This window comes from Columba livia, chromosome W (genome assembly GCF_036013475.1).
Source record: "Columba livia isolate bColLiv1 breed racing homer chromosome W, bColLiv1.pat.W.v2, whole genome shotgun sequence".
Lineage (NCBI taxonomy): Eukaryota > Metazoa > Chordata > Aves > Columbiformes > Columbidae > Columba > Columba livia.
The window spans coordinates 2,330,287-2,349,411 of NC_088641.1; the positions used below are offsets into that span (position 1 = coordinate 2,330,287).

Here is a 19,125-nt window from a genome sequence, read left to right on the forward strand (position 1 = left end):
ACTACGACCAAGGATCCAAAGACCCGGATGAAGTCCAGTGCACATGGCGGAAGTTTCTATGGAGTGCACCAACATCATATGCCAATACCCCGGTGATAATGGATTAGACAGACATCGAGGCACCAACTGTGGCTAGACTGGCCTGCCTTTCTCTTCTCAAGGGAAAGGGCACTGTGGGCACACGCCTCATGCCACCCCGTGGTTCTATCTGCGCAACCACAGGGAGGACACGAGGAAGTGGGACAGTGCACCCACCTTGAACCTTGAAGATCAGGTGGCTTGCAAGGAAAAACAGCATCCAAAAAGGGTCCATCCAGGAAGATTACTGCTCTGGTTGCTGTTGCGCAGTTTCCCAGGCAGAGCAGAAGGGCTGATCCTCCTCCTGATCCTAATGAAGGAACTTCTGGTTTGCAGTTAAAGGACTCAGGTAACGAATACTCTGACCAGGCATAGAAGGGCCCTGCCTCCAGCCAAGGTGGAGGAAAGGGACAATCGGGCTTATTGGCCTGTATGGATTCGATGGCCTGGCACATTCAGCCCACGGGAGTATAAGGCTCTGGTGGACACCGGTGCACAACGTACCCTAATGCCATCAGGGTGCGGGGGGGCAGAACCCATCTGGATTTCTGGAGTGACAGGGGGGATCCCAACAGCTGTCCATATTGGAGGCTGGGGTGAACCTAACAGGGGACAAGTGGCGGAAGCATCCTATTGTGACTGGCCTGGAGTCTCTGTGCATCCTTGGCATAGTACCCTCAGGAGTGGGTACTTCAAGGACACAAAAGGGTACCAGTGGGCCTTTGGTGTAGCTGCCATGGGTAAAGAGAAGATTAAGCAGCTGTCTACCTTGCCTGGCCTCTTGGAGGATCCCGCCGTTGTGGGATTGCTGTGGGTTGAAGAACAGCAGGTGTCGATTGCTACCATGACAGCGTACCAGCAGCAATATCGCACCAATCGAGACTCCCTGGTTCCCATCCATGAGGTTTTTTGCCATCGACTGGAGAATCAAGGAGTGATCAGCAAGACTTGCTCACCCTTTAACAGTCCCATATGGTCAGTGCAAAAGTCTGATGGAGGGTGGAGGCTGGCAGTGGACTATAGTGGCCTGAATGAAGTCACGCTGTCGTTGAGTGCTGCTGTACCGGACATGCTAGAACTCCAGTATGAACTGGAGTCAAAGGTGGCCAAGTGTATGCCTCAACTGATATTGCCAATGCATTTTCCTCGATCCCTTTTGCCGCGACTGAGAGACGGGGACGCAACTTGATGCAAGCAAGGTGTCCGCTTTATTGTATGGCAAACATACATTTATATAGTCTAAGGCACACATGTTTCATGCTGATTGGCTAATCACTTTAACAGACATTAAGCTAGCTAAGGCGGGAATCTTAGTCAGGCAGTGTTCGCATGGTAACAAGATCGTTATCTCGTAGTCACAAGCTGTCCCCCGCTCCAGGGCTCCAGGGCGCAGGCACCCCCACCGACCACAAGCTCCCCGCCTCCAAGTCGCCTCACAACTACCGCAACACTTAACTTTATTCACACAACAAACTAGCCTATTAACTCCAAATACAGAAAACTAACTCATCAACTCTAAATTCAGACAACCCACATCTCCCCCTTTTTGTTTTAATTAACTGACCCTCCCAAGGTCGGCAAACGACCAACTCGAGGACATCTTACTAACAGCTCCGTACTGGGGGTTTTCGTAATTTCTTTCTGATCTTGGTCCGCTCCTTGCTGCACGAGGAAAATCTTGTTCATTGAAGCAGTTATTGATTTTGGAAGCATTGTAACACACATGGGATTACTATTAATAATGCTCATTTGAATGTCTTTGGCGCATTCAATCTTAGAATATAAAATGTCCACAGACCTTTGTGCTACAATTTTCCCCCAATCGTCAGAATAATAATCATACCGGGGAGAATATTCTGTCTCTCTACCTGTTATCAATAACACCTGAACTGTATTCCACTCAATTGTTAGGCAGTTATCACACCAGCGTCCTACTGTATGGCGATTTAGCCACTGTGATTTTCCACAATTAGCATAAATTCTACAAATCCACGGATTACATTTTTCACATTGGGGACACTTAAGCTCCCATTTGTTAACCTCTGGAACAGAGTTCATTCAATTATTGATCGGTAGTGTCTTCTATGTCAGTCGCAGGATCAGGACCAGGAATGTCTTCAGGAGGCTGCTGCAGTGTCTCTCGAAAAGGTCTCACATTTTTAGCTGGGATCCAGCGGGGACCTCTTTCTGTGGAAACACAAGCATAGCCTCTTCCCCACGTGACAAGGGGATAGGGTCCCATTATCTTACCTGTTTCGGGGTCCCGGATCAATACTGGCGGCTTAATCTTGGGTTCAAAAAGGGTGTTTGTGCTAAAATGACGAACTACTGGAGGATTGCTGTCTAACAGGGAACAATTCAAAAAATTAAAAACATACAAGGCTTTCTGTATTCGCTCCTCTGGTGTAGCAGCCCCTATTCCCCCTTTTTGTTTTAATAACAGGCGTTTTAAGGTTTGGTGAGATCGTTCTATCAAAGCTTGTCCCGTAGGAGAATGAGGGATACCTGTAATGTGTGATATACCCCAAGAGGCAAAAAAGGTAGTTAAGGTTTTAGATACATATGCGGGGCCATTGTCAGTTTTAATTTGAGAGGGTACCCCTAAAGTAGCAAAAGCGCGCATTAGATGTTTTTGCACATCACGTGCTTTTTCTCCTATATGACAGGAAGCAAATAACATTCCTGAAAATGTATCAATAGAGCAATGAACAAACTTTAAGCGACCAAATTCAGCAAAATGAGTGACATCTGTTTGCCAGAGTTGAAGGCTCTGTAGCCCTCTGGGGTTGACTCCTTCTGCTATAGAAGGGAAAGAGTGCCTTTGACAATCAGGACACACCGCAATGATATTATGGGCTTGTTGTATAGTGAGGTCAAATTGACGCTTAAGGCCTGCAGCATTTTGATGAAAAAAGGAGTGGCTGAGTCTAGCTTGCGCTAATCGATCTGGTAACACCTGCACCGGTAGCGTAAGCAAATCCGCTTGTCGGTTCCCTTCTGCAATAAAACCAGGTAGAGAAGTGTGAGATCGAACATGCATAATAAAATAAGGGTGAAGACGGGAATTTAACAGAAAGATGAGTTCTTGTAACAAATTAAACAGTGCCGTATGAGAAACATCTCGTAGCACAGAAGCTTCTGCTCGGCTAACAATTCCTGCAACATAAGCAGAATCAGTGATTATATTGAGAGGAATAGACCATTTTCGAAACACTCGAACAACTGCAGACAATTCTACTATTTGAGGAGAACCCTGTACAGTCTCTACATCTGAGTTCCACTGTTCTTGATGATCATCCCACCAAAGGATAACAGACTTGTGAGATTTGCCAGACCCATCTGTGAATACAGTGAGGGCTTGTAAAGGCTGGTCACTCCGCTTTGGAATAGGTAAAAGGTGGAAATCGATGCTTAACAATTTGTGAGAAGGCGGATGAGAAGTGAGTTGGCCTGCATAGCCAGTTAGAGCTATGCCTAGTGCATCTGATTGTTGTTGTAACCATTGCAAGTAAACACTTGTTACCGGCATACATATGAGGGCGAAGTCCGTGCCTGCCAGGGTAAGTAATCGCTGTCGAGCCCTGATGATTAAAGATGCAAACATCTCATGTTGGGTAGAAATCGTCTTTGTGGCTTGGTTAGGTAAAAAAATCCATTCAATGATCAGTAAAGGGTCCGTTTTCTGGCAATCCCATTGGAAAATAAGTGCATGAGGCTGTCTAGCAGGGTTAAGGATGATTAATTGAAAAGGCAATTCTGGTTCCCATCGATGCGCTTGTCTGGAGGTAATCGCTGCCGCAGCTTTATGCAAGGAAGCTATGGCTTCAGGACTGAGAGTTCGCGGAGCGTTTAAGTCCGAGCTTCCTTTAAGCATTTTGAATAAGGGACGAAGATCTGCATTAGTGATTCCTAACAATGGTCTGACCCAATTGATTGTTCCCAGCAGTTTTTGCACGTCATGTAAATTCTTTATATTCGCCTGTATTTGTAAAGGTTGCGGAGCAATAGTCTGAGCCCTTATACGCCATCCTAAGTATTTCCAAGGTGGTATTTTTTGAATTTTTTCTGGTGCAATACAGAGGTCTGCTGATTTTACAGCAGCCACGACAAGGGCTACAGCTTCCTCCATGACTTCATGGTGCTGTGCTGCCACTAGAATGTCATCCATATAATGATATAACAATGCAGCAGGTACTACAGTTCTGATAGGACTAAGTATTTTTGCTACATACCATTGGCATATTGTAGGGCTATTTTTCATTCCCTGTGGTAGCACAACCCACTGGTATCTTTGCAAAGGAGCTTGCATGTTGACGCTAGGAACCGAAAAGGCAAATTTAGGGGCATCGTCTGGATGCAATGGAATGTTGAAAAAACAATCTTTGAGGTCTATGATGGTTAAATGCCAATCTCGAGGGATCATGGTGGGTGACGGAAGCCCAGGTTGCAGGGCCCCCATGTCTTCCATAGCGTCATTAATTTTTCTGAGGTCATGGAGCAAGCGCCACTTGCCAGTCAGTTTTTTAATAACAAAAATAGGCGAGTTCCAAGGACTCGTAGAGGGTACAATATGTCCCATAGATAGTTGTTCATTAACTATTTCTTGGAGGGCGTGAAGTTTTTCCAGCGGCAGGGACCATTGATCAATCCAAATAGGAGTATCTGTTTTCCAAGTTAACTTTAGGGTTTCACGCCCCTCAATGGCCCCACCTAAAAATGTGTCTGGATAGACATCCCCCACTGGGATAACACATCACGCCCCCACAAGACCATAGGTACTGGTAAGATAAACGGTTTGACTGAGGCAACTTGTCCTTCTGAATTTTGAACTTGTATTATTTCTGCGCTTTGGCGGCTAGCTCCACACCCCCCAATTCCTGCTAATGTCTGAGAGATATCAGCTAAAGGCCACCTAGAAGGCCACTTTGCTTGAGAAATAACGGTAACATCTGCACCTGTATCAATAATTCCACTTAACATAACTTGCTGACCTCTGCGAATGAGGGTGCATTGACATATAGGACGTTTTTGTGAGATGGCTTGAACCCATAAAATTAGTGGTTCTCCCGTAGATCCAAAACTTCCCTGTCTCTGCGGGAGCATTTGGTCAGGGATTGGGACATAGTCTTCCTTAGGGATCAGTATCAATTGAGCGATACGACTTCCCTCTGGTACTGTGCAAGGAGGAAATGGGGTCCAAGCCATAATTTTGATTTCGGAATTACTGTCAGGATCAATCACTCCAGGCAATACAAAAAGTCCTGACAGGGTGGTGGATGATCTTCCTAATAATAAAGCTTGCGTTCGGGGGGGCAAAGGACCTGCAACTTTGGTAGGCAGTAAGTGAACAGAGGAGTCAAGTAGTGTTACTGTGTGAGCGGTTGCCAGGTCCAGGCCGGTGCTCCCTGCTGTTGCTGGGCGGAGACTGGAAACACTCCTGTTTCCCCCCCCGGCGTTTGTGGGGGCGCCGGTCGCGGAACTTGTGTCTGTGCGCGCCGCGGTCCCGCGCTCTGCGATCGGTTTCCCTGTATGGGGCGCCCTTGAGAGTCGTATTTAGATCGACATTGGTTAGCATAGTGGCGCCCTTTTTGGCACTTGGGACAAACTCCAGGTATTTGGGGTCGTTTCCCAGCATTGGCACTAAAGCAATCTTTTTTAAGGTGTCCCGGTTTTCCACACCCATAGCAGTTTCGCTGTGGGTCGGCGCCCATCGGGCTGTGCATGGCCGCAAAAGCAGCAGCCATGGCCTCATATTTATGATCCATAGTGCCAATTCTATTACAGGCTTCCACCATTTCAATTAAGGTAGGGTTTTGATTTGGGAGAGACTTCAAGAGCTTTTTACAATCGGCGTTAGCGTTTTCCACAGCCAGTTTAAGGAGTAAAATCTCCCGAGCCTGTACGTTATCAACTTGCCGCTCTAAGGCTTGTTTTAATCTATCCATAAACTGCATATACGGCTCACGGGGTTCCTGAGTGATACTAGTGAATGCTTTTTGGGGTCTGCCAGAGTCAGGGACTCTCAACAAGGCCCTTTTCGCTTCTTCTCTGCCTGCTTCCAAAGCCTCCCGAGGAATGTCCCTAGCTTGGGCCGCGGGATCCGAAAACTGCCCTGTTCCTGTGAGGTGCTCTATAGTCAATGCAGCTAAGGCGGCATTAGCATGTCCTGCATAACCCAGCAAAACTGTCTGCAATCCCGTTCTCCATTGAGACTCCCACATTGTATATTGTGTTGGGGTTAATAACAATCGCGCGAGAGATTTTAAATCATGTGGGGTCATGACATATGTATCGAATACAGAAGATAAAAGGCTTGCAAAATAAGGGGAAGACAACCCATGCTCGGTAACTGTACGGCGCAACTCCTTAATTACCGAAAAAGAAAGAGCTTCCCACTGAGCTTGAGCCCTCCCCCGTCCTTGGTATATAACGGGGGCTACTATAGTTCTGGCTATTTCCAACTCCCCCTCGTTTATCGCTTGGCGCTTAATCTTTCCCCAAACCTCATGAGGATCAGGGGGAAAAAGATCAGGTTCCTTTTCAGGGTAAATCGGACCCGGGTCAAAGGGATCACCCTCCGGGGGATATCCAGCAGCACAAGCTAAAGGTGGCGCAGAGGGTTCCGCCCCACCAGCGATTTTAGAAGGGCAGGGGGGAGGTGACTGAGCTCCCTCCTCGGAGCCTCGCTGATTTTGCTCTTGTGCCTTTATGGTTTCAAAGATTTTTCTCCAACTGGGGAGCATATACTGCGCTTCCTCATCTCCTGAGGTGGCTGCGTCCCATAACTTTACCCCCACATCGTCCCAAAGTTCACGCGTAAAAATAGAAGAAGCAGTCACCGCGGGGATCTTAACCTGCACCCATTTAAGGATTAACTTAAGATCTTGTTCCGAAAGAGTCTTTTTCCCATGCTTCTTAAGTAGAGCTTTCATAGGCTCATAAACGTCTCTCTCAGGGGAAGACTCCTGATTCCCCATTTTGCTAGTTTCCCGCAGCTCACCTCTCGTTCCAGACGGAGGGATTGTTTGGCCGGCCGGCTTATCCTGCTTCCTTTCAGCAGCTCATTCCACGTTCTGCGGGACTCGCGACATGCCACCAGGTAGGCGGTTTTTCAATCCTCGGCGGTTTCGTCGCTGACGATCACGTCGGAGGTCACCAATTTGCCGCGACTGAGAGACGGGGACGCAACTTGATGCAAGCAAGGTGTCCGCTTTATTGTATGGCAAACATACATTTATATAGTCTAAGGCACACATGTTTCATGCTGATTGGCTAATCACTTTAACAGACATTAAGCTAGCTAAGGCGGGAATCTTAGTCAGGCAGTGTTCGCATGGTAACAAGATCGTTATCTCGTAGTCACAAGCTGTCCCCCGCTCCAGGGCTCCAGGGCGCAGGCACCCCCACCGACCACAAGCTCCCCGCCTCCAAGTCGCCTCACAACTACCGCAACACTTAACTTTATTCACACAACAAACTAGCCTATTAACTCCAAATACAGAAAACTAACTCATCAACTCTAAATTCAGACAACCCACACCCTTTGGCAGCAGAGTGCAGGCCACAGTTTGCTTTCATGTGGTGGAGGGATGCGCAGTACACCTGGAATCGACTGCCCCAGGGGTGGAAGCACAGCCCTACCATTTGCCATGGACTGATCCAGACTGCACTGGAACAGGGTGCAGCCCTTCAAAACCTGCAATACATCGACGACGTCATCGTGTGGCGTGACACAGCAGAGGAAGCGTTTGTGTTTCCTTCTGAAAACTGTTTTATCCATAAAAGCAAGCAAGGTCAAAGGACCTGCACAGGAGATCCAGTTTTTAGGAGTAAAACAACAAGATGGGCATCGTCATAGCCCAATGGATGTGATCAATAAGATAACAGCTATGTCCCCACTAGATAGCAAAAAAGAAACACAAGCTTTCCTAGGCATTGTGGGTTTCTGGAGAATGCATATTCCAGGTTACAGTCAGATTGTGAGCCCTCTCTATCATCGAGTGACCTGAAAGAAGAATGGTTTTGGATGGGGCCCTGAGCAGGGACAAGCCTTTGACCAGATTAAACAGGAAATTTTTCATGCGGTAGCCCTTGGGACAGTCCAGACAGGACAAGCTATGAGAAACATGCTTTACAGCACAGCCGGGGAGCATGGCCCCACCTGGAGCCTGTGGCGGAAAGCACCCAGAGAGACTCAGGGTCAACCTCTAGGGTTTTGGAGCTGAGGATATAGAGGATCTGCTACATCATGACTGAAAAAGAGATATTAGCAGCATATGAAGGGGGTTCGAGCCCGTGTCCCACATTGCCCATGTCCCAAAGGGAAGTGCCACCAAAGAACAAATCTTCAACCATCAAGTGGACCAAGCTGCTGAGATTGCCACAATTGACAGACACCTGGACTGGGAACATAAAGGGGAACTATTTGTGGCTCAGTGGGCTCATGAAACATCAGGACATATATAAGATGAGATGTCACCTATAATAATGTGGTATTACTGATACAGTTACGTAGATGAAAGTGGCCTTGCATCCCAAGATTCCTGTACTGGGTCTGACTGGGATGGTGTAAATTTTCTTCATAGCAGCTTGTACGGTGGTGCTGTGTTTTAGATTTGTGACCAAAACAATGCTGATAACACACCAATGTTTTAGCTATTGCTGAACAGTGGTTGCACAGCATCAAGGCCTTCTCCGTTTCTCAGTCTGCCTGCCCCCCCCCCCCCCCAGTAAACAGGTTGGGGGTGCACAAGAGGACACAACCAGGACAGCTGACCCAAACTTAACAAAGAGATATTCCATGCTATGTAACGTCATGCTCAGTAATAAAATGGAGAGGACAGGAGGTTTAGGTAGGTTAGCCATCTTTTGCTCAGGAACTGGCTGGGCATCAGTCTACCCATGGGAGGTGGCGAGTGACTGCCTTTGCATCACTTGTTTTGTTTTTTTTTCCTTCCTCTCTTCTTCCGCTTCTCCTTTGCTTATTAATTTTTATCTTGACCCATGAGTTTTCTTGCTTTTACTCTTCCTTTCCTCTTCCCCCATCCAATTGGGGGCGGGGAGTGGGGAGCGAGTGAGCGGCTGTGTGGTGCTTAGCTGCCTACCAGGGTTAACCCACAACAACTCCCTTCTGACTCTATGGCCCATGCTGGTTGTATTTGGTTTCCATTACATGCTTTTTGGACAGAATTCTCTTACTTTAGCCTTGATAGCCCTACCTACTCCTAATTAAGCACAAGCAGTTTACATGCCAGAGCAACAACATAACCCAGTTAGTACTCACACCATACTTCTGCCCTTGAAGAGTTTTCATCACACCTCTGGTTCCCCTAGCTAGTTTTGAAGCCTAATATTCCAGTGGGACCTCTTGCTCACAGCCTGTCAGAACAGTAGCTGGAGATAAGGTTCTGATGGTGACAGGCCACAATTAGATGGGAAACATGACTGTTTGGGCTGTCACCCCCTTAGGGAAAGGCAAAACACAGGGGGGGTGGTGGTGGTAGCGTTTGCACATGGACTGGGACATACAGCATGAGCAATATTACAAAACAGAGAAATTAAATGTGTACCTACACACACACTGGCTGTAATTAACCTCCTGTGAACCTCATTCTACACAGGAAGATGAACCCTATTTTGGTATGGACAGCAGTCTGGACTTTGACCTTAACAGTGGCACAAACGACCACTCCCCAGTGCTGGTCGCAAGCTACCACGCCACTGTGGAATGAGAGGGAATCATATGAAATGAACCGTAACAAAAAAAATATTGGAGGATTCACGGTATGGTAGGAAATTGAAGGGGAATGTGCTACTGTATAATAGTCCCTAATGATAATACAACCCAGTTAACTCAGAATAGCAGCCAGAGCGGAGCAGGTAAAAATGAAGCCTGGTATGTAGGCTATACTAGTGAACATAAAGGACTTCTCTGCAGTATGATGACTAGACTCAATTGGACCACCAACTTCACAAATATTTATAAATGTACCCCAAACAATCTAAAATTAGAATTTAAATATGAGACCCTATCTAACGGAAGAAACACAAACCAACACTAGTGAATTAACCTCAGTATTATCTTGGCAAAGAACACGGTGAACCCCACAATTTGTACCACCACCCTCCAATGTGTTTACCATAGGCAAGTGGCAAACTCTACTTGGAGTTATCCAATAAGAGAGAGAAAGAGTACAACATCGAGTGGGACTGGAATGCAAGTTGACACACTACCACCTGTGCGCCGTGTTCCCTGAACGAGGCATCCACAGAAGAACTAAAAGAGACATATCGGGAGCGCTAGGACTTGGAGGAGTTGCCTTAAACACCATGGATATCCAAGCCTTCCAAGCCCAGATGCAACTGGTTGGACAACTAACCTCTCAGCGCCTTGAGGGGCTAGCTAAAGCTGCTATCTGATTAGAAATGGCTCACCTCCAATTGCACTGAACAGAAAAAAAGACCTGGGAAGTCATGAGAAACGTATCTAAGACTATTTCTACTGCTGTTCAGAATGACTCTTTGGACACTACCTGCCAAAGTATGCAACTGGCCACTTTGCTGATAATGAACAAGGATGGTTAATCTGTGAAGGAAAACACTGAGAAAGCAGAGCCGATAAATTGCTTCTTCCTAATACCTCAGTAGGAGAAGTACTTAGCTGTGAGCTGCACACCTAAGATGCGAAGGCACTTCTAAGAATTAGGTGCAAAAACCAACCTGTGTGGGCTACATACGTCCAAGGAGTGGAATTACCGGTCATAATGGCTGGCCAGTTACGGACGCATAGCTTGACATCTCCATGGCTATGAACAGACAGTGAACAAAACAAAATTGTCCCTGTAGACATTTGAGATAGGGTTCTATGCATTAATAAACACTCTCTCACAGGGGCGATGAATTGCCAAACTCCTTCATGTGGATACAATTATTGCATAGTAATTAACGCGTGTGTTTAGTCTGTCCTGACCTAAACCACGGCACTGCCTCTCTCTCTCAGCATCTCCTTCTCTGCCCCTCCTTTTGCCCTCTCTCTGTCTTCCCCCTCTCTCCCCTCATCTCTCTGCCTTCCCCCTCTCTCTGTCCTCGATGTTAGGGGTTTCTGAATCCGACAGCCTGAGAGAAGCAAGGCTGCCACAGCTCCATGTCCCCAGGTCCAACCAGTAGCGAGGGTAAGCATGTATTCGCAGTAAGCACTCAAACAAACAGAGGCATAAACATACACACTGTGGTGGGTTGACCTTGGTTGGTTGCCAGAACCCCACCCAGCCGCTCTCTCATTCCCTCTCCTCAGCAGGACAAGGGGAGAAAATGAGATGCAAAAGCTCATGGGTCAAGATAAGGACAGGGACATCACTCACCAATTACCATGACGGGCAAAACAGACTCGACTTGGGGAAAAATAATTTAATTTGTTGCCGATTAAAAATAGAGTAGGATGGTGAGAAGCAAAGATGAAACTAAAAACACCTACCCCACGCACACACACTTCTTCCCAGACTCAACTTCACTCCTTTGTTCCCTACTCTTCTACCTCCTGACTCCACGAGTGGTGCAGGGCGGGGTGGAGAATGGGGTGTTGCGGCCAGTTCGTAAGAGTTTGTCTCTGCCTCTCCTTCCTCACACTTCTCCCTTGCTCCAACATGGATCCTTTCCACGGGGTACAGTCCTTCAGGAACAGACTGCTCCATCACGGGTTCCCCACGGGCCGGTCGTCCTGCTCTGACATTGTTTTCTCGGCATTTACCACCCTTCGATATATTTTTGCAGAGGCACTGTAAAGTCAACTGAGTGGTTCAGTATTGGTGCACAGTCAGTCCATTTTGTCTCTTGCTCAGCCAGCTGGAACCGGCTATGACCAGCACAGGACAGTCCATGACCTCCTCCTACGCAGGTCACCCCTGCAGCCTGCCCCTCCTACCAAAACCTCGCCAATTATGCCCGATGCATCTCTCCAACCCTTCCCCTATGCGCTAGCCCCTCCAATCCCAACCCCAAATCCTCCAAGCCCACCCTTACCCTACTGACCAACCCCTCCAAGCATGACCCTTTTCTTATCCATCAACCCCTCCAAGCCCAATCTCTAGCCTAACCTCCAAGTTCTTTAACCCCCAAACATACCCCAACCACCAACCCATCCAAGCCCAAAACTTCCACTAATAGCCAACCCCAACTCTTCCTCTACCCACCAACCTCTTCCAAGCCCTGACACATCCCCACCAAGCCCTCCAAGCTCAACCATACCCAGATGGTTAAGCCCTCAAAGACCTACTCTTAAACCTAGCTGCTCACCCCTCTAAGCCCAACCCCTCCAGGCCCATCCCTTAACCCTAAGTACCAAGTACTCTAGGCCCAAACCTTACCCTATCCAACCCCCTCTCAGCCCATCCTCTAGCCTAAACCCCAACTCCTCTAACTGCCAACGTCTCTAACCACCAACCCTTGTAAGCCCAAGGTCTAGTCAACCCACCAACCCCTCCAACCCCAACTTTTACCCTTCCTGCCAACTCCTCCAAGACCAACCTGTACCCCAACCACTCTAACCCCAACTGAAAGTAGCTCAGACCCAACCCCCAGCCTAACCCCCAACCCCTCTAAGCACAAGGCCTAGTCTAACCACCAAACTTGCTAACAACAACACTCTACCCTATCTGCGCCTCTCTAACCAAACCCTTACCCTAACTGCCGACCCCTCTGAGCCCAACCCTCAGCCTGAACCCCCCCAACTCCTTAAACTCCAAGACTTTACCCAACCCAAACGCCAACCCCTCTTACCCGAACCACCAAACCTTCCAAGACAAATGCTTCCAAGTCCTGATGCCAACCCCTCCAAGCTCAACCCTTACCCTGCCAAACAACCCTTCCAAGCCTAACCCTTACCCTGTCCACCAACCCCTCAGTGCCCAACCCTTGACCTGCCTGTCGACCTGTCAAAGACCAACATTTTCCCCAACCCCAAATACTCCAAGCCCAACCCTTTCCATGCCCACCAAATCCTTCAACCCCACTCCTTCCAAGTACAGCCCTTATCCTACCCACCAACCCCTCCAAGCCCAAACCCAAATAGCCCAACCCTTACCCTAACCCCAAATCCCCCAAGCCCAACCCTTACCCTTCCCACCAACCCCTCCAAGCCTATCCCTCCCAAGTCCATTAGTCATTCCACACCCAACCTCTCAAAGCAAGCCAAACCTCTCCAATGCCATCCCCTCCAAGTCCAATGCGTACTCTATCCAATCCCTCCGTCTCCAACTCTTCTCCTACCCACCCACACCTCCAAGCCAAATCCTTTCCCTGCTCACCAACCCCAACTCATAACCTACCAACAACCCCTCTAAGACCAATCCTTACCCTACTCACCAGCTCTTCCAAGCCCAACGCATACCCTACGTGACAACCACTCCAGGACCAACCCTTGCCCTGAACACCAGCTCCTCCAAGCCAAAACCCTATCCTACCAGCCCACCCATCTCATGCCTAACCCTTATCCTCCTTGCCAACCCTTGCCCACTCCAACACAATCTTGCAGTCAAATTCTCTTGAGTACCTACAGTGCCTTTTGCAGTAAATTCTTCTCCCACTCTGACCCAAGCTCTGGGCTTACACACACACACCAGCCAAAACTCACTTCTACTGATAAGCTCTCGTCTGATCTATGCACTTCTTAAGTGTGGCCATTGCCCACACCAACGTAAGTCCTCAGAGCCAACTTCTCTTTCCTGCATATGCCTTGCCTTCCACAGCCCATTCTGTTGCACGCCTGACTTCAGTCAAGCACCTTGCTTCCCCTTGCTTGATGGCTGAAACTCGTGTCTACCACTAAGCGCTCATCTCAACCGCTCACTTAAAAAGGACACACAGCTACTGCCCACACCAACGCAAGTGCTCACAGCCATTTTCTCTTTCCTGCCTACAACTGCCTTCTGCAACTAATTCTTATTGCACTCTGACTGAAGCCAAAAACCATCTTTACCAACAAGCTATTCTCTTGATTGTGCAAGGACCTGCAGACACTGCCCATGTCAACACAATATTCACAGCCGAATTCTCCTACCTGCCTGCACTTCCCTTCTGCAGCCCATTCTTGTCACAGTTCAAAACTCTTGTCTTGTAGCCAAAGCTCTTGTCTCGTAACACAAGAATGGGCTGCAAACAGCAAGCGTAGTTGATAAGAGAACTTGGCTGTGAGCACTCATGTTGGCGTGGGCAGTCAGCTGCATGTCTTTGAAAGGGTATGTGGAAGGAGAGTGTCTGCTCCTTTAAGGGTATCTGGTCAAAGGAGACATAAACAAGAACATACAGAGACAAACCTGACTGGCACACGTACTACAGGTACGTTGGACAGAAAAGGAAGATTAAAGAAAATGTACCCCTTTGTACGTCTTTGTCCACTACATATACTTGCAGCCTTGTTAGTACCAAATGTATCAAGACTAGTTCTAGCTCATACCACTGACATGGGGATGGATGCAATTAGTCTAGTTTTATATGAATAAGGTCAGGCTCGGACTTAAAAAAAAAAAAATATAATAAAAAAATCTTAATCCATTTTAAAGAACTTATGGGAGAAGTTTTCAAACACCTTTTTCATCTGAGCAGAGCTGCACATGCCTGACAGAGAAAATCATCTTGGGCCTGGAAGCCATTTTGAGGCCAAAGAACCAGAAAGCTCAAGTGATTAAAAAGTTCAAGAATGAGACCTCTCTTTCAGAGTGTCATCTAAGAGGTTTTTGTCCCTTTGGGAAGTCAAAAAAACCCAAAACACCCACACAAACTTTTGGCTCCTCAGTGTCCCAGGTTGGACACTGGATTTTTAATAAGGTACTGTTTAAACTCAGGGTGTTTTTTAAAGAGAACTAATTTTCATAAGGACATACAAATGTTGCATCTTTCTTTATATTTCTGATATTCAGTATGCTAATGATTCATGGCATAGCACACTAAGGCCATGGTTATACCTTCCTACTAATTTCTGCCGCCAGCACTAATGCAAGCAAGTTGGATGAGGAAATGGCTTCGACTTAAAATTAGACTTTACCTCACTTTATTCTAGATCAGCTCCCCGATCTGGCTTGCACAAGAAGTGCAAGCAGCTGGGACCACTGCTTTCAGAAGGCGGCCAGATTTATGTCGGATCAATGTCACTACGTAAGCATAGCCTAATGGAAAGGGTCAGTATTTCAAGTGTTTGATTCAGTATTATGAACACATTATAGAATTGTTGGGGGGATCGAAATATATTATTTTGTTAGTGGTTTAACAACAATTTGTTCCTTAACATTTCTTATTTACACTAAACCAGGAAAAGATGGGAGTTCCCTACTTTGCATCAAGTTCAAACGCAGAATTGTGAGTGGGAAAACGGAAGTTACTACAACCCTTTCAAATGGGGAGGGGGGTGATGGTGCGCACAGGGGAAGGAAAAAGCACTATAAACTGATGCAATCTATTATTAAAGAATTTGGACTATCCCATAAGAAAATACCTTTCAATCTAGATTCTAACAAGTTAGTTAAATATATTGTTACCTTTCTCTTCCTTCCTCTTCTAGCGACTTCAGGAATGCATATATCATTTGTTTTCATCACATCCTATGACGATAAGAAAAAAATAAAGTGTCTTAGCAAACTTAAGATATAGTTTAAATGATCAAGAATTTATCAGGGAAATCACGTAACTGAAGCTTCTGACATGCGACAGGGAAAAAAAAAAATCATCACATCAAGACGCTTTCTGTTAGTTAATATCATTGCATTAAAATTTGCTCTCTGATGATCTCTCTAATTCCCATTAGCTTCAGTGAGCAGTATAAATATATCTGAATACATATGAAACTTTGCATTTTAAGCCACTCCCGAGACAGCCACAGTGCCAGCAACTGTAGCTTCTCAGTGTTTGAATATACCGGCACAAGTCAAAGTACACAGTATTAAAGTTAACTTCTTTAGGTTAAAAAGAGCAACATTCCACGTACTTTGCTACTGAGTTTTTCAAACGGGACATCATCCAGTTTGACAGTATCCATCTCTTTGTCTTCTGTAGGTAAATTATTATCCTGTTTACTTGATGACTGAAAATGGAAAAATTAACGTGGAGTTAGTTCATTTATAGAAAAACAGAAGTGAAAAAGAAGAGCTCAACTATCAGACTGCTTTGTACTTTTGATTTAAAAAGTTTATGGCTGTATATGCACATTGCTTCGTTAGACAGATATCAATAACCCCAAATCAAACATGTCCATTTTCACATGTGTACCTCTTGCTCTCTACATTTTTTTCATATTTAAAAACAGTTGTCAAAACGGGTCAAAATTATTGCAACATACCATGACAGAACTAAAAAAAAAAAATGACACCAGCACTTATTTTATTAGCCAGGATGCGGTTAGCCTTTTTGGCCACCTGGGCACACTGCTGGCTCATATTCAACTGGCTGTCAATCAGCACTCCTAGATTCCCTTTCTGCCAGGCAGCTTTCCAGCCACTCTTCCCCGAGCCTGTAGCGCTGCCTGGGGTTGTTATGACCCAAGTGCAGGACCCAGCAATTGGCCTTGTTAAACCTCAGACAATTGGACTCAGCCCAACGATCCAGCTGGTCCAGACCCCTCTGTATGGCCTTCGTACCCTCCAGCAGATCAACACTCCCACCCAATTTGGTGTCATCTACAAACTTATTAAGGGCGGACTCAATCCCCTCATCCAGATCATTGATCAAGAGAAATAAACAGAACTGGCCCCAATACTGAGCCCTGGGGAACACCACTCGTGACCGGCCACCAACTGGATTTGGCTCCCTTCACCACAACTCTTTGGGCCTGGCCCTCCAGCCAGTTCTTTATCCATCTCAGAGTACACCCATCCAGGCCGTGAGCTGCCAGCTTCTCCAGGAGAATGCTGTGGGATACGGTGTCAAAGGCTTTACTGAAGTCTAAGTACACAACATCCAGAGCCTTTCCCTCATCTACTAGGTGGGTCACCTTGTCATAGAAGGGGATCAGGCTGGTATAGCAACTGAAAACTGACAAAGTTGTGGGTACAGGTAGTCTCGTGCATACCTTTCCCACTATACGCAATTGGACTTTATTCAATAAATATGACAGCCTGAGTGATCCTACTTTGAGCCCTCTCTGCTAAATAAGTTGGCTGTATGGTGATGGTTTTACTACTCACAGGTCAGTGGATGAGCCCAATTTAAGTTTCATATTAATCATTTAGCTGAAGTAAATGCATACTGAATAGAATGAATCATCTAGAAGTATAAAGTTGTGTGATTTTTAATATACTCCCTGCTTCATGTTACTTAGTAAGCTGGATTTGCTGAAATCTTAAGCTGTGAAGTTCTGCTCATAGTTACCAAAAGCAACTACAAACTAGAAACTACACTTGCAAGATAAGGCCTGTTTTGCAGTTTGCTGAGAAGGAAAGGATTTATTCAGACAAAACAGCACCTGCAAGGCTGTGGACTATAAAGAATATCTACAGCTAAACAAAACAAAGGCACATATGAGATCGGTGAAAAAGATCCAACGAGAAGCAAGATGACCCCAAACTGAAATATCGCTATTGGACTGAATCATGGTATGAATGGTCTGTAAAGATATAAAAGTCTATGGTTTTCTATGGCACCTGGCCTGCCAGGAACAAATACGACGCACCTGTCTCAAAAGGGGAAAAGAATCCTGGGGCAGGAGTTAGTAGGACTCATTGAGAAGGCTTTAAACTATATTTGAAGGGGGAAGGGGAGGAAACCAGGTGTGGCAGAGGCATATCCAAGGGCACATATGAGATCAGTGACCCTTATTCATATAGACTTATTTTATTACTAATTGCTGATTTTAGGTATCATTAATCACTTCTCTTTTCTTGGGGGTTTGCGTTCACTAGGTTTTAACCCTCATTAAAATATAATCTTGATCATTTACTTCCAAATTGCTTTTTCTATGGCTCTCTTTACACATCCTAAAATCATGATAAACACAATTATTAAGACTAAAATAATTGTTCCTGTTTGCACTGATGATGCTAACCACCTTGCACCTCATTTGAGATAATATCTTATTAATCCACATGCTTTCTATATTTTGTCTATGGTCCTGTCATTGTTTCGCTACCTCTTTGATAACCCCAACTTGATCATTTAAATTTTTCATCACATTTGGTATGTGGATACAACAGCGATCATGGTCCAATTTCAGGAAACTGCAAACCCCATGTTCTTTTAATAGTTACAAATCTAAGGCCTACCTATTATGCAAGGTAACTTCCGTGTTGGCTTGAATTTGTCTAATTGTTTTACACTCCGGGCAGTTGTCTTGGCTAAGACCTCCATTTGTTGTGTCAAATTATCTATCACATATCTGTTTTCTAGAGCACAGTCTATGTAGTTAACAGTCTTGAGATACGTATTAAAGCAAGACTCAACTAATTGTGCGGACCTCAAAATGTCTAAGCTGCAAGGTCAGTAGTGTCTATAGTTTGTGATTAAGTGTTTTGCAAGCCATTCTTATCTTTGTTGTGTGACCACTAAAACCTCAAGGATTTATATATCTGTAGGTTAGCAATTGCAGACAGGATTCACTCATTCTTTCAAGTGATGACAACAATTCATCTATATATATTGAATGTCTCACCTTTTCTAAACTCTTTTAGTGACTGCAGCACAACATTTCATCACACATTGCAACAAAACATGCAAACATACAAATATAGCAATTGCTAATACAATAATGACAATCAATTTCTTAATTCATTTCTGTAAATCAGGAATCCACGACATCAATCATGTCCAAACTTCTTGAAATCTGTAAGAGGTATTGCTTTTTGTACCTCATGCAAGACTGCAGTATGTTTCCAAATCTCCTCTAACTCAGTCATGATTCTTTTCGATTGATCAACTTTCGAATGAAGTGTTTTCCCAAGATATATTAATAGGGAGAGGCATTTCTAATATAAGAACTCCTTTACTTGAATTCTCTAGGTAATATGTGCATACTCAGCAATTGGTCTTGTCAGCTATCTGCATGGTTTTCCGGATCATCATAAAATGTAC

General features: G+C 45.7%; 1 protein-coding gene and 2 long non-coding RNA genes across 7 annotated transcripts in view; 1 reads left to right on the forward strand and 2 right to left on the reverse strand.

Annotated features, from left to right (window-relative positions):
* LOC135577050 (lens epithelium-derived growth factor-like) overlaps positions 1-19,125 on the reverse strand; it is a 67,438-nt gene that overhangs the window by 46,631 nt on the left and 1,682 nt on the right. For 2 of the 5 annotated variants that reach the window (XM_065044694.1, XM_065044693.1), the window contains 2 exons: positions 16,052-16,147; positions 15,606-15,668 (listed from right to left, as the gene is read on the reverse strand). In XM_065044694.1, the coding sequence (XP_064900766.1) occupies positions 15,606-15,668; positions 16,052-16,102 (114 nt within the window). In that variant the 5' untranslated portion in view covers positions 16,103-16,147. Of the gene's footprint in view, positions 1-15,605; positions 15,669-16,051; positions 16,560-19,125 lie in introns of those variants that run through there. The other 3 variants (XM_065044695.1, XM_065044692.1, XM_065044696.1) reach the window with 3 other exon arrangements.
* Positions 1-19,125, forward strand: part of LOC135577052 (uncharacterized) — a 37,746-nt gene that overhangs the window by 8,695 nt on the left and 9,926 nt on the right. The window lies entirely within an intron of this gene.
* Positions 1,268-7,793, reverse strand: LOC135577051 (uncharacterized). Its single transcript, XR_010468655.1, has 2 exons — positions 3,602-7,793; positions 1,268-2,265 (listed from the first exon to the last, which is right to left on the reverse strand). It is a non-coding gene; the product is annotated as an uncharacterized LOC135577051 (long non-coding RNA).